The sequence below is a fragment of the Pithys albifrons genome, chromosome 6 (genome assembly GCF_047495875.1).
Source record: "Pithys albifrons albifrons isolate INPA30051 chromosome 6, PitAlb_v1, whole genome shotgun sequence".
NCBI lineage: Eukaryota > Metazoa > Chordata > Aves > Passeriformes > Thamnophilidae > Pithys > Pithys albifrons.
The window spans coordinates 34,587,224-34,602,995 of NC_092463.1; the positions used below are offsets into that span (position 1 = coordinate 34,587,224).

General features: G+C 37.5%; 1 protein-coding gene across 6 annotated transcripts in view; it reads left to right on the forward strand.

Annotated features, from left to right (window-relative positions):
* Positions 1-15,772, forward strand: part of RAD51B (RAD51 paralog B) — a 369,445-nt gene that overhangs the window by 13,162 nt on the left and 340,511 nt on the right. For all 6 annotated transcript variants that reach the window (XM_071558149.1, XM_071558152.1, XM_071558154.1 and 3 more), the window contains 2 exons: positions 3,194-3,313; positions 5,200-5,383. In XM_071558149.1, the coding sequence (XP_071414250.1) occupies positions 3,194-3,313; positions 5,200-5,383 (304 nt within the window). The remainder of the gene's footprint in view (positions 1-3,193; positions 3,314-5,199; positions 5,384-15,772) is intronic.

Below are 15,772 nucleotides of genomic sequence, written 5' to 3' on the forward strand. Positions count from 1 at the left end.
GTTTGGTTAGAAGCTAGTGCTTAAGAAAAGGAAATCAGGTGAACATGAAAATTAAACTGCTGAAAATAGGATATTACATAGAACGGAAACATGATAAAAATACTATTAGTAAGGATAGTATATTTATGTGTTAGATCATATACAGTATTACTCAATTGGAAATGATAGATAAATACAATTTCAGCAGACTGGCTGTATCTTAAACTTTCTGTGTATCTCTAAGGAGCTGGACCAGCAGAGTGAGGGAGGTGCATATCCCCTCTCCTTTGCATGTGTTAGACTGCACCTGGATCCTGTGTCCGGTTTGGGGGTCTCAGTATGAGGAAAACGTGACAAACAGCAGGAAGTTCAGCAAGGGGTGACCAAGATGGTTGGGAGCTGGAGCACTTGCCGTTTGCAGAGAGACTGAGAACTCAGTCTAGAGGAGAGATGGCTTTGGGAGATCTCACAGAAGCCTTGCCTTGCCTTGCCAGTGAGGAGGTCATGGAGGAGATGGCACAGGGGTGTGTGGCAGGGGGACATCAGGCATATGTTGAAATCCATTTCTGTGCTGATATATGGAGAAGCTTTCCAATTCCTGCTGTCTTTATGATTAAAATTGTTCGGAGGGGTAGTGCTGCCTCCATCTTTGGAGACTTCCAAAATAGGTAAAGACTCAAGTAACTTGTTCTGACTTAATAGCTGGCACTATTTGGAACAGAATGTAGCCCTGGTAGTCTCCTGAGTTCTCTTCCTAACCTGAATTTTCTTATGATTCTGTAATCCTATTATTATTGATAGATGGCAAATAGAAGATATTTTGGTTTTGTTGTAGTTCTAAACACCTCAGATAAGAAGCAAATATTCATTTAATAGCATCTTAATTTAAAGGGCTTGATGGAGACATTTAGTTGGCACTATTTTTAGAAGAGAAAACTGTAGCAGTGCAGATGGTGTCTGTCATTTTGCTTTGTCAGTACATGGACAGTAGGACAGGCAGATTAAAGGGCTATATTAAGTCTGGAAATAAAAATTAGTTTTGTAGTAGCCAGCTATTACCTGAAAACACACCAGACAGACTCAAAGTCTGAAAAGAATTTGTCAGGTTGGCTTTTTTGCTAGTCATACTTATTGCTTGTGGAAAAGACTATGTACAAATTTCTGTGAACCAAAGCTGAGAGCAGAATATCTACCCCATGGGCCTCTGCCCTGATTGCAGAAAAACATGTTCTGTGGAGTTTTGGTCTCATCATGACAAACAGGATTTAGATATGAAAGAACTTTGAACCTGCATGGAGCAATATGGGTAGTGCTGCAATTCATGTATCATTTTATGACACTCTGTATATTGATGTTCTTTGTGATGTACATGTCTGTTAGAAAGCACAGTGAAATCTCATTTCTTGCAGACTATCGAATGGCAGCTAAATGTTGCTCAAATGGTCTGCATGATTAATTGTGCAGCTGGGCAGACAAAATTCTGTCTCTGGAAGCTCTGCAGGACAAGGTTAGATGTAATAAGTAACGTATTTTATGAATGAGATTCAGTCTATTAAGATGAAATTGTTTGCTCAGAGTAGGTATATTAATACTCAAGATTAATGGATTAATGCTTCTATTTTTAATCCAAAAAACCCTGATTTTAATATTTTTCCCCTAAAATAGCTTTAACATTGTGTTTTAATGAAAGAGGCCTAAATCTAAAGCATTGAGATAAAACCAGTAAGTTGTGCCCACATGTGTAATCCACTAGATGCCACTCTTCTCAAACTCTAGGTATTGGAATATGTCTGCTTAAAATACAAACAGTTAAGCATTTTCTGTTATTAAAAAATTTTCAGTGTGCAGATTATAACTATGAGTTTCCAAGTTAAATTCTTAGATCACCTCTTTAAGGAACTAGATACAATTGCTTTGTGATCCCAGGAGTGGAACTTCTCTCCAGTGACTTTGGAGGAGTTTGTAGGCAGTCAGCATTTCTAAAATGCATACCATTTAGTTTCGTCAATGATTTTATGTATAAAATATAATTTAACTGAACATTGTTTAGTTTTACAACTGTGTGAGATATTTTTTCAAGTCATGATTTCTGAACATTAAAGTAATTTGACAACAAATCATAAATATCCAACTTCTTCTGACTTCTTTTGGTTTTATCACCAGTTATCTGATATGCTTCCTTAGTCTACTCTGATAATAAACAGTGGTATGCTTAGCAATTGTAATTCAAGATCTTGAAGGCTTATAAATTTGCTAATAAGGTAATGGAGAACATTTAATCATGGAGTCCCACGTTCAGTTCTATCAGTAAAGCAGCCACTTAAATGCTCAAGTCATTTTGTTGTATCAAGTCATGCAGTTTGTACCTGTGGTATCTGAATGGATGGATGTGCAGTTGTAGTTGCCTGGCAGCTGGAGCCGCAGTCACTTGGTGACACAATGTTGTTTGGGTTTTGCGTTTTTTGCTAAGTTCTGAAATGTAGATTTTCATAAGATTTTATAAGCCCTTTTTACAAATAGGTAACTGGTAAAACAGAAACTGTTTCAATGAAGCAGTCTGCCATCCAAATGACCTTGTTCCTTTTTTTTAAGGAGAGATTATCTCTGAAAGGATTTCCACTTTGTCAGGCATACTTTTCATAAATGTACTGCTTGCATAAGTACCTGCAGTCAAACTGGCCTCTGTTCTTCACAGTCCTGCTTCTGTGTTGGCCATATTGTCTAATGGATCTGTTTCTTATCAGCTTGTTAAACGTCTGTGGTGACACTATGATTGCACTGCAAGATAAAGGTGAAAGGGGAGATGGTTTGATTTGAAGAGTACTTTTGTTTAAATGAAAAAAAAATTAGATACAATAATTAGAACAGGAGAATGTTTGGTCATTGAGTGAAACTTCTATAAAACTTGGGAAACTTTGCATTCAGTAACTAAACTTTGCAGTTTCCTTCTTTGTGCATCGACACATTTTATCTTTCCCTTGTGTACCACTGACTCGACATCACTGAGAAGAGAACCTAGCTGTTCTGACTTCCACTATTTCAGTCTGACTGATAAAGTATGCTTTTCTTATTAAATGTTTTGCAGTGTTACTTTGTATCTGCTTGTGGTTCAGAAGTTTACTGTGTTTGCTTCACGAACACTTGATGCTTTATTATTCTGCATTATTCTTTTGGTTGTTCTATGCCTTCTGGTTTTGTTTGTTTCTTTTTACAGGTTGATTGAGATAGCAGGAAACAAATTTCCTACTTATTTTGACTCAGATGAAAAGCTGTTCTGGATGACCCGTAACATTCACCTCTATCGAGAACTGACCTGTTGCAGTGTGCTGAAGAGGTATTCTTTTCCAGAGTTTAAAAACACCCTCCCCACCACTTTGACTGGATTGACTATAACAATATTTGGTTTATATCAAAGTTTTATGATGAGTAATTGATTTATTTGAGATCTTTTCATATGGTAACAGCATAGTCTCCAACAAAGTAGCACTGCAGAAAGATTGATGTTGCTTTTTCATTTCATAGCATGTGACAAACCTGGTTGATGTTTTTTTTTAATTTCTGATAGAGAATTTCTGTGTAATTTGATCCTTATAAGCCTTTAAAGGAGAGTGTTCATGAGACAAATCTTCTCTTGGATTGTGGAGAGACTATAGTGTAAGGGTTATATTTTCCATGAAATAGGAGATTATTCCCCCAAAGCACAGTTTCCTGCCAGGAAGATGGGGACCCTTCCAGCAGTGGGAGGGAGGAATTGTTTAACATTCATCAGCCTGAATCCTGTTGTTGGCAGTGTTGTATGGTCATGTTGTTACGTTATGTTAATTTGTGAACATGTTTTGCAATGAAAATTATTAAGTTAAATTTTAGCATCATGTTATGTGTTTTATATTAGTGGGACAATTATGCTGAGGTTAGTTTTATCTTCTAGTGCAGCTTTAACAGAGAACAGCTAATAGCGTATTATAGAAACGTGAAATATCTTGAGTTGGAAGGTAGTTTGAAGATCATCTTGTTCCAACCCTCCTACCATGGGCAGGGATGCCTGTCCAGCCTGGCCTCAAACAATTCCAGGTGTAAGCCATCCACAACTTTTCTGGGCTACCTGTGCCAGTGCCTCACTGCCCTCTGAGTAACGAATTTCTTCCTAATAGCAAATCTAAATCTCTTCTTTTAGTTTAAAACCATTTCCTCTTGTCCTGTCAATGTCTGCCCATGTGAAAAATCATTCTGCCTCTTATTTATAAGCTCCCCTTAAGTACTGGAAAGCTTCAATGAGGTCTTCCTGGAGCCTTCTCTTCTCCAGGCTAAAGAAGCCCCAGCTCTCTCAGCCCGTCTTCATAGGAGAGGTATTCTAGCCCTGTGATCATCCTTGTGGCCCTGCCCTGGAGGACTTCCTCAGGTCCATGACTTTCTTGTGATGAGGACCCCAGAGCTGAATGCAGTTTAGGTGGTGTCCCATGAGAGCAGAGTAGAGGAAGAGAATCACCTCCCTTGACCTGCTGGCTACACCTCTCGCTGCAACGCAGGGTATGGTTGGCTTTCTGTGCTGCAGGTGCACACTGCCAGCTCATGTCTGGCTTTTCATCCACAAACCTCCAAGTCCTTCTCTGCAGAGCTGCTTTCAATGATGCTTTCTCCCAGTCTGTGCTCATCTCTGGAACCACCCTGATCCAGGTGCACTGTGACACATGTGCAGCTTCTTGCATTTGGACTTGCAGAACTTCATTAGGTTCTCGTGGCCCCAGTTCTCATTTGTTCATTAAGTTTGCCCAGGTCCCTCTCAATGGCATCCATCCTTATTAACCAAATTAGGTTTGGAGGTATCCAAAAATGGGTTTGACCTACATAGACACCAAGGATTCTGGAGCTGACAGTGGGACGCGTCTACTGTGCATTAAAAGGCACAGCTTTAATGTCCACTTTACTTGCCATCTGCCACTCAGGGGCTGTACAGCACAGTGTTGATAACTAGAGATTCTTCCAAACCACTGTTTTGGAGAAATCCTGCTTTGGGTCATGTGGTCCACTGAGCCTCACATTCCTTTCCAAATCTCATCAATACACGCAGATGTTAATGGAGGTGGTGTGTGAGGAGGAAGAAAGAGAGGCTGACTTTCAGCTTACTAAAGGAGACATTTTATTTAAACAATTTCAGGGTTATAAGATGGTTCTATTGTGTAAATAATGCTATCAGTGACTTTCTTTTTTTCTTTTTTTTAGGATTTTGTCTTTGGAAGAAGAAATTATTTCAAAGAAAGTTAAACTCATAGTAATTGACTCTGTTGCTTCAGTTGTCAGAAAAGAGTTTGACACAAAACTTCAAGGCAATCTAGCAGAGAGAAGTAACTTTTTGACTAGAGGAGCATCAATGTTGAAGTACTTGGCAGAGGAGTTCTCAATACCAGTAAGTTCTTCCTCCTTTCCTAAGTTTTTGCCTTACAGTGTTAAGTAATCAAATCAGAGAATGAAAATGACAGGAAGATGAAAACCAGAAAATTATTCTAGCAGAAATCTTCAAGCAAGTACCAGTTGGAAAATAGGTGGGAAACAGAGGAACAGTAACTGTTCTGCGTGGTGGCTTTTTTTGTGTAGTTTCTTGTTTGGTTGGTTTGTTTTGGTTTTGTTTCATTTTTAATTTAGGACTTGCAATAAGACTCTCTAGCTGTGTTTCAGTGCTTTGTTTTTTGTTTGTTTTTTTCTTGAATCTTATATTTTATTTTGTTGCCATTAAATATTGTTTACCCTGACGGTTCCCTTCTATTGTAATGTTACTCTAACTAGTCCATACTCTGTGTAGTTGAAGATCTTTTTCTGCCTCTGTCCCTTTTACTTAGGTTAATAGAATGTCAAAAGGTCTAATTCCTTTTGTGACTGATAAAATATGCTAATTTATGCAGAGGGAAGGTAACAGCTCAGCAAATCCTTGTCTGTGGATTTACCTATAAAATAGAAAGGAAGACATGGACACCCAGAGCAGGGACTGGGTAGACCTGATTGGAAAGTGCTTTAGAAGATGTAAACTGTATAAATGTTCTTGTGTGTGTTCATCCATGAAGGGTCATATCAAATGATACCATTGAAACTCAACTCTTGAAAATATTTCCTGATATGGATAACCTGCTCATCACTCCAGTGTGAGAGAGAAACAGTGGTAAGAATGTGAGTAAGACTGGTGGGGCCTTTTCACTCTGATGCTCCTGAGGTCACTGAAACTATGACATCAGAAAAAGGAGGTGTGGAACTGGCTGATGTAATTTAAGAGGAATGGATTTCCTTCTGCCACTTGACTTCTAAAGACTTTTGATGGAGAAGATTAAACCCTGTGTAAGTGCCTTTATAGTTCATGTACAAAAGATGGCATCCTAGGCAGTGCAACTAATAATGTTTACAGTCGTTTAAAAAGCTGGGAAGGAATTGTGTGTGAAAGGTGTCCCTGCCCATGGCAGGGGAGTTGGAACTAGGTGATCTTTGAGGTCCATTCCAACCCAAACCATTCTATGATGTTAAGATTTCCTGCCATGTTATACTTAACAGTACTTTCATGCCCAGAGCTGACTCTTCAGCTATGAGGTTTTTAATTAAATACAGTGTTACCCTGTGTATTCTTAAAAGTTCTGGCTTAAAAAATAAGTGTCAGAATTTCACATATATGTGAACGCTGCTGTTTGTAAAGTGTGATTTGGAATGAATTTAAATTTGTGGTGAAGTTTACTTGGGAAACCAAAATGGCTAAAGGGGACGTACAGAACAGCATTCTTTTATTGCACTTGCTAAAACTTCATAAACTCAGTTTTTGCTGGCAGATTTTTTTTTTGTTTCAATTATCCCCCTACTCCATAGTATTGAGCAAAAATACATTTGATAAAAAGGAGTTAATTCAACTGTTAAGTGCTGTTAGGGTGGCAAAGTTAGATGGCTTTGTCTTTCTGTGTGGTTGTTAAAGATTTTCCTTGGAAGGCACAACTTTGTTTTAGTTTAAAATAACTGTTCAAAATGTAATTATAACTATCTTCAGTACTGCTGCCATCTGTGTTCTGTTTTATATGTGTCTGGAGAATATATGTTTCTGCAGTTTATGGCCCAACACAGTGTTCCTTTTGGACCATCTATGCTCATAAAATGTTTAATACTGCTGAGGAAAAGGAATGAGAAATGGTAGAGCAATGTTGCCTGTTTTCATGTGGTGGTGGAGTATAGAAAAAGAGGTAGTTTAAAGTTATATGATACTTGAATTTGACTTACTCTTCCTTTTACAGTATTCTCTTAATTGTTTTTCCATTTTACAGTGCAAGTGACTTTGCCAAAAATGTCATTCTACACAATTGCACATATGAAATTATGTAGAAGAAATGCACCAGGATTAACATACAGGAGAGGGACTTGAGAGGAATGAGATTTTATTACCAGATTTGTTTTGAAGCTGCTATACAGTTAAGCACAATAATTGCTATGAAAGGGGGCAGACACTTCCCTGATGTCTGCCTTGACTTCAATTTCTGAAGGACTTCTTCCAAAATAAATAGTTTCTTGTGCCTTTTGATGCCTTCTATTGGGAGTTTAGAGTTTCACAAGATGTACTGTTTTGACTGTATGAACAACTGCCTGAACCTTTAGGCCAATAATTTATTTGTGACTCTGCGGAGAAGTACTTACATTTTGAGTATTCAATTCTTTTCCATTTTTTCATGTGCTACCTCCTTTTTCTTTGATTTTATTTAAGCTCTAGGTTGGTAGGAATATTTCTGCATTTACATAATGTGTAGCTGAAAGTGATTTTAGTCTTTAGACAGGATAGCAGTGCAAAGAATAGTTGACCAGATTACAAATTGTTACAAAAATGTTGCCATGTGAGCTCAGTATAGACAAATTAGTGATTTGACTTCCAGATTGCCTAGGGTTTGTTTGCTTTATGGTTGCTTAGCCCTAGGGCTACTGAGAATAATGAAGACCTGCTCTGCAATTGTTACTTCTAAATAATATTGTGCCAGTTTTCCTGAGGCATAAAGGGATGGGAATAAAACAAAATTAAGATTGGGCAATGCATATGTCTCTTACAATATAAATGTGCCCAGAGATCAAAAGTAAAATCTTTCTTGGAAACTGGTGGTAGTAGAGATGATGGTACCAATTCCTGCTTTGTGTTGTTTACAGGACTGCTTTGTGAGAATATTGCAATTGTGTGGAACCAGGTATGATACTGGGGCTGGTTTTTGATGCAGTATGGTCTGGAAGCTTCATGATGCAGTCTGCTTGCCACTGTTAACTGGAGGAGAACCTGCCTTTTGCAGCGTGCAAAATTTCTTCTCTTTCCAGATGTACTTAGATGGTAAATAATAGACAACCAGACTAAACTGTTGCATCTAGATTGTTGATGATCCTGTGCTGCCTTGAAAATAGGAGTATCTGGGTTTACAGGACAAACTTTTCAGTCTGCATTTTTTTCTTCCACTTTTGAGGCTCTTGTGCATTAGAAGAGTCGTGTTGTGTTCTGTTTTGCTTGGAATTGGATTCTGTGAGCTTTAACATACCATCTCCTGAGCAACTTCATTCTGATTTGACTACAAGAAGACTCCATCTTCTCTATTGAGAACAAGTATGTTTTATATCATTGTTCTTTGAAGTTTCAGCTATATGTGTTGATTTATTCACCCTAATTTTCTACTGAAAGAAGAAAATCCATTATTTTAACATCAAGCATTTTAATTCATTTGGCAGAAATTCAGTATAATCAAACTGAGGGAGATCCATTCGAAATATGGATTCCAGTGAGAGTCTATGGGATTTTGGTAGCCTCATCAAAACTGTCATGTTGCCTCTTGCTAAAATGCATAGCTATGTCTCATTTGAGAATGTAGTATTTCTGTTGTAATATACTAGGTAAACAAAATTAGATTTAGAGGTTTTTATTGAATAAGACCAAACATTCATCTACAAAGTTTTAATTAGATTGGAATGAATGAGATGCTGGGTTTTGTTGGTGTGACTACATCTGAATTTCAGTAAGGTGGTATCTTTTTCCACCTCAATATTCTGAACGCTTAATACTCTAATTTGGATGAGCTACACTGTCTGCCCCAGCATAAAAATCACTTTGACTTCAGATTCCAGTATTTTCCATACTTTCTTTTTCTTTGCTGTATTATACTTTTGACCTAGGCAGAGAGAGCTTTTCAATATCTTGAAGTCTTGACTGGATTCATGACAGTCTGTGGTATTATATTTTTCATGATATGCTGGTTAGCAAGATCAGTTCTAATACATGGACTAAACACTGCTTTTGCATACAAAACCCCACAGTTCTTCAGAGAAAAGTTGCTTTAGAATTACTTACTGCTTAGATGCTTTCTATAACTCCATAAAGGTCTCCCCTGGGGAAAACGGGGTACTTCTTAAGGCTGATGGCACATGCTGGTGCTCTGGGTACTTCTTGAGAACATTACTGGCTTCAGATATTGGCAGTCTTGGAAATACCAAACTGAAGTTATTTGCCTGTAAAGCTTATAAACAATACTAGCAAGGTACAACTAGATGGTTGAAAGTTAGGTGATGCAAAAATGCCCTATATCTAAGGCTGGTATGTGTTGGGCTTGTATAACTTTCTCTGGTTGCATGGAAGAGCTGCATGTCACAGCTCTTCCTGCCATTGTAATGGCAACTATCACACTTGAGCAGTGAATGCAAAGTTTCTGGGTACAGAGCATACACGCAGAACTAGTATATGTGTATTGGAGAGGGTATTGCTCTTTCTTCAGCTTCTGTGATGGAAGCTGAATGGAGCTGCTGGAAGCAAAGAGAGTCTTCTGTAACCCTTTGTTCCTGCTTGTCATATTTTCAAGGAGCAGATTGACAACAGTAAAGGAAATAGTTACTGGCTAGAGATACTGTTTGGAGTTGGCAGCAATGCTTACTGCCATGGTGCCTTTTCCAGGTGCATTAAGAGACTTAGAAAGGAGCCACCACTAGCCAGGGGGTGAACCTGCTGCCTGGAAATCCACTGAACTGCAGCTGTCATTCTGAAGTTGTCTGTAGGAAAGAAGGGCCACCAGATACAAACTGGTAATTGAGCCTGCTTACTGGGAGTGTGAGTAGTCCAAAATCAAGAGGTGGTCTACCAATAGCGGAGATCAAACAGCAACAAGGGAATAGTACATGGTTTTTTCTTTCCTGCCTGCCTTTTAATTGATTTCACTATCAAGTTTGCAACTGGTTTCTGCTTTATAATGAGCCTGAACATGGGTGTAAACCAGCTGAAAAGGCAAACTAGAGGAGAATAATGTACTGGGAAATTGTGCAGCTGAACAGGCACTAATGTAGGTGGAAAGGAGGGGTAGGAATATGTGGTTTCTGGCAGCAGCAAAGATTTTGAATGTAAAACTGCATCTTCAGTGAAAAGGGTAGTGTAAGTAATAATGCTAGCCAGGTTATTACTCAGAATGAGCAAAGAAAGAGTATGTTAGGTGCTTGGAATGTTCTTTATGCTTTTAACAGTTCTAGGAAGGACTGTATTACATACCGTTATTACAATGCTTTGTACTTCGACTAAAGGTGGTGAGCAAATGGCTGGGTGCATACAGCCTATCCTTACATTGCTTAGGGCTTTAGTGCATCATTAGGTCAGTGTCCTAGTTTTAATCTACACATTTCGGTTTTAAAATGCATCATAGTATGCTGTATTTGCAGTTATCCATGCATAATGAATTATAAATGAGGTCAGAAATCATGCTGAATAGTAGATTTTCAAACCACAGTATTTTGTTCTGTGCTAAAATTTGAATGAAATGTATAACAATCCATAAAATAGCTGGTACAGTTCGTAACATGCATTCCCTCATTATTAATAGTTTTATATCCATCTGTCAGCTTGCTATGGATAAATATTACCCAAGTTTTTGCAGCTGCTGTTTTAAAAGTCTGTATAATGTAGTTATCTCCAGTTCCTGCTTTTTGTCTACTAGCGAGAGGAAATTTTACAGAGAACTTACTAAGTTGTCCAGGACTGTAAGTTCAAGTCTAGGTGAAAGTCGGTGATCTTGATTTAACTTACTTGACATATGGTACTGTTCCTGGTTTTTCTTTTGTTTGAACTACATCGGTTGCAGCAGTTGTTTCAAGTAATAGTGATTTGTTTAATTTCATTAGAAGTTCTGTACGTAGTTGTTTTGTCATTCCAGTGTTTTGTCATTCTAGTTTTAAGCACGTTTCTGCAAATTATAGTTACTGATTTGATCTGAAGACAGAGAGGTCTGATTTGAAAAGAATGGGTCCATGGGTGGTATGTATGGTGTTTTTTGTTTTGACACCCTCTATTAAAATGTGGGTGAAGATGAGTATTGTTTGCAGCAAAAATAGCTATTGATGTAGAAAGTAGAATGTATGTAGACTGCCAGAGTACTTTGTGCATGATACTGACCAGTTACTTGAGAATAACAGTTCTGATTATTGTTAAAGCAAAATATTTTCATACTAGTTACTTGGAGAAACAAAGTTTCTAGAACACTCTGTGTGGTCCAGGCCCTCTGTGTGTGCGCGCGCGCTTTTTTAATATTCCAATGCTGTCAGATTCCAAAGACTGCAATTTATAAATCATGATCGATACCTGCTTTCCTAGGTTTTGGTGCCAGGCAAAATCTGTGAGCAGTAATATGAAATTTTTACATTATAAAGTCATATTTGTGTATATTTTCAAGATTTGGGGTTTTTTTGTCTCCTAGAATAATGTAATTTTTGCTGATAGGATATAATTCAATACTTGCCATCTTTTACAACTCAGTGGTAGGGAGTAAATTGCATTGTACATACCTGACTGTCCTTCCTGCATTCAGTCACTCACCTCTGACTCTTATCACTGATCAGACCTCACACCAGTCTAATACATGGCTGTTGAAACACAACCCACCAAGTTATGTTGTTAATTTCCAAAGCCTTAAACTTGTTATTTTCATACCAAAAGACAACTATTACCAGACATTAAGTGGCAGTAAACTAGTCTCTTGCTAAGCTTGTATTTCAGTGGCCTTCATGTCTTGTTTGCTTGGGTTTTTTCTGTTGTTGGGGTGTTCCTCAATGGGGTTGTTTGAAAGAGCCTTTCCAATTATTTGAATGCGCATTTTTACTTGAAGTGCTCTGTTTGCCTTTAAACACTGCTGTTTTGCAGTTGGCTTTGTAATTATTCCTTCTGAAGAAACAATTGCCTGGGAATAATGGTTACTGTTTCTCCTCTCCAAGAAAAACCATTTGTGCAGAAGTCTATGCTGTTTCTTTTTGGTCCCTGCAATTGAGTCTTTGGATGATAGAAATAAGGTTTGTGTATTAGTGAATATGAATTGTTGGTACAATAATTTAGCTGCTTCTTTTTTTCATAGATTTCTCCAAATATAAGGAGATACTAAACAGCAGGGAACTGTTAAGAGCCAGGAAATGAGAGCTTGTATAGCAATACCAATTACAGAATTTAATTTGCTGTTACTGGAGTACAACAAACTACTGAAACTGTAAATTTCACCAATTTATGCGGGATCAGCAATGCTGCTTGAATGGTAGATGCTGCTAGAAAATGTGGACCTGGCCCTAGTACACTTGTAGAGCCTTCTGGAGTTTGGAGCAGAAAACAGAGGAATTTGTAGCCAGGCCCCAAAGTCTATGCATGTCATGCAGACCCTGCAATTGATTCTATTAAATCTAATTTTATTATTTATGTAAGTTTGGGTTTTTGTAACTGTAACGTTCCTCAGATGCTTAGAGTGTCCAAAGAAATGCTGGGTAGTTAACAACGATCTGTCACTTCACCCCAGTTCATCTGAAGGGTAGGCAACATTGACTCTTGGCACACCTAACTGCCTTCTTTCTAGCAGCTGAATACCTGACACTTGAGATTCTCTTGTTTAAGAAAGTAATTGGCATTTTTTAGGTAAAATATAATTTAGGTTGGGTCCATAAATTTTGCTAAATGGGAAGAAAAAAACTCAAGGAAAATAAAATTTCTGTGGTACTAGGCAAAGATACCTGGTTCATGATGCTGTGGTGTAAGTGATAAAAGTCTTGTAAGCTGTATTCCTGAAGATTAAAAAGTACACACAAACTCAATTATTGTCATGTGCTTCTGTGAGAAATTAGACAGAATTACAGTGTTAAGATCTTTATCAATGTGAATTTTTTTTCAATAATCCTTGTACTACTACAGTGTGTGACCTCAGAATATTTCTAGTACTTCAGCTTTTTTCTCAGCTTCTGTAAATCTGTTCTTAAATTCAGAGTTGTAACTGATGAGGTAAGGGTAAAGTGAAGAAAGGTTGATAAGAAGGGGTGTGAAAGGTTTTTTTTGTTTTGTTTTGGTTTTTTTATTAGCAATTGATGCAATCAGGAAAAGGGAGAGCTCTTCACTAGAAATCTGAAGTGGGGCTTGGGAAAACTTGCCTGTCAGTTGCTCTAATGAAGGAGAGTATTTCTGCCCCTAAATATTCCTTCATCCAGAGTTACTGATGAGCAGAGACATTAAGCTTTCCTAGTTTTACTGTGTCATTTAATCTGTAAATTTCATTTATGTTTAAATTGCAGGCTTGTAATACACTGTAAGACATCAAATGCTTGTGGTCGTTTGTAACCCTTTGTATGAGAGTGATCTAGTAAAAGCATGTAGCACTGATAGGCTTAATCATTTGGCATTAACAAATTTCTTTTGGTATTTACTCTCCTAGTATAGGCATGTGAAAGTTCTATCAGAAGAATAAAGACAACAGAATTCTTTAGTTAAATAGAAATACTTTTAAGTAATTTTGAAGAGCAAGTGGCTTATAGTTTGTTGTGATGGTGCTCAAATGGAAGCAGAAAGCTGACACTCTCTTTTCCTACACCAATTTTTTAAGCAACTGGAATTGAAAACTGACACTCCTGAGGCTTTTCTTGAGTTTTTGCTGTCATCACCATGGTAGGTATGTATTCTTGGTTCTTCCTCTATTGTATGTAGTAGCTGGGAATATCTGTCTTCTTCCTAAAGGTTTTCTTTTTCCTTTGGTTCAGTAGGTACTTCTGAGCGATATCCTCAAATAGAGTTCTGTTTTGCAGGTGAATGTCTTTTATTGGTTTCTTCCTTTATCTTCTCTCTTCTAAATTCCAGTTCAAAGACATGTTGAAATCTACCATCTTGTTATACCAGTCACAGTATTAAACCTAATTTCAATATCAAGATGAGTTTTTCTTGGAAATGGTGAAGAAAGTGGCAGCATAAATTAAAGTTACACCCCTTTGTGTGATTTTCTTCCTAGTCTTTATTCTTGAACTTAGTTATCCTTGTGGCAGCTTGTGCTTTCTTGAATTCATCTCTCCCCTGCCCCTTTCTTAATTTTGCAGGTATTTCTCTAGTCTTTTGAGACCTCCTTGAAGACTAATGCTGACCCATTATAGTCTGTTCCTTCCATTATTGGTGCTAATGCACAAGCATTTTGCAGAAACAGTGCAGGGGACTTTTAGTGCTGCTACTGAATGTTTTGCTGTGGTTTATTTGTTCCTCTCACTTCAATTAGAGCATTAATTAGACAACAGATGTGTTTGTCAGCTGTGTGGGTTAAGCCTGAACTTAAATATACCAATTCTTCTCAGGTGTTCCCCATTAAGATAATGTAATACACGGATGGCAGGTGATTTGGAAGAAATAATTTCATCAAGGGTCTCTAATTATACTGAAAGTATAAGTACTAGCTTGGGTAAGATAGACTCAAAAGATAGAATTATTTCCATATGCTAGAAGTCATTGCAATCCATGTTTTCTTTATTTTTAGACATTGAAATATGAGCATGTACATTAACCATAGAAGCATTTTCAAGAACTGTAAGATTTTGTATTCTTACAGGGTTTTTTGGTTGCTCATTTTGTGTAAATTGCATAAATGCTCTGGCAATGTCAGTAGAATATGGAGATGATCTAAAAAGAAGCTGCCTGCATTTTAAAAGAGGAATCACAGGCATTTTCTGTTTTCCATACTTTCTGAATGCCAAATATATAGATATTTTGTATTGTATTTTGTTAGTCATTTTGTATTGCATCAGCCCATTGTCATTAATTCTGTGTTGCATCAATTGCTTTTCAGAAGGTACTTATGGCCTTTTGATAGGAAAACATATTTTCTACTAGCTAGACATTGAATTAGAAGTTGTTTGGATTATGTTCTTAGCTGTGTTGTTTGCCATCTCCCCTGGTCCAAGTCTGACATGCAAAGGAAAAAGAAGCTTCAGTGAAAAGACCTGTAGAGGAAGAATTCTCTGTGGCAAATGCTGTTTGCTCAATGACTAAATTAAGTACAGTATTCCTACTCTAATGTCCAACATACTGTCCTACAATGACTTTGGGTGTTCTATTTCAGACAAAGGTAGTGGCTGTGTATTTTGTACAGTGCCTGATTAAATTTGCTTTTGACTGTCACTGCTGTTTGGCTCTTGCTTATGGAAAAATGGGATTTCTACAATAAATCAATTATGTTAACTTAGATTCTTACAATACATGTCTAATCAGTGGATGCTGGAGAAATAACAAATACAGGTTTAATAGTGGAAAAGCTTATTTTTGTGTGTTTTAAGTTAAATTCCTTTCCTTATCAAGATTTTACACAGTTGGTTTAGCTCAAGAACTTCAGTATTCACTTTGACATTAAATACAACGAAGCCTTAATTACCCACTTGGTTAGGCAGAGTGCTTCGTTGGGTGAATTGTGCGCTGATACTTGTTATTCAGTGGTGATTTTTTTTGTTATACAAACCTTTGATGCTCCCATTGACAGAACTGGGAATTGGCTTACTGAAG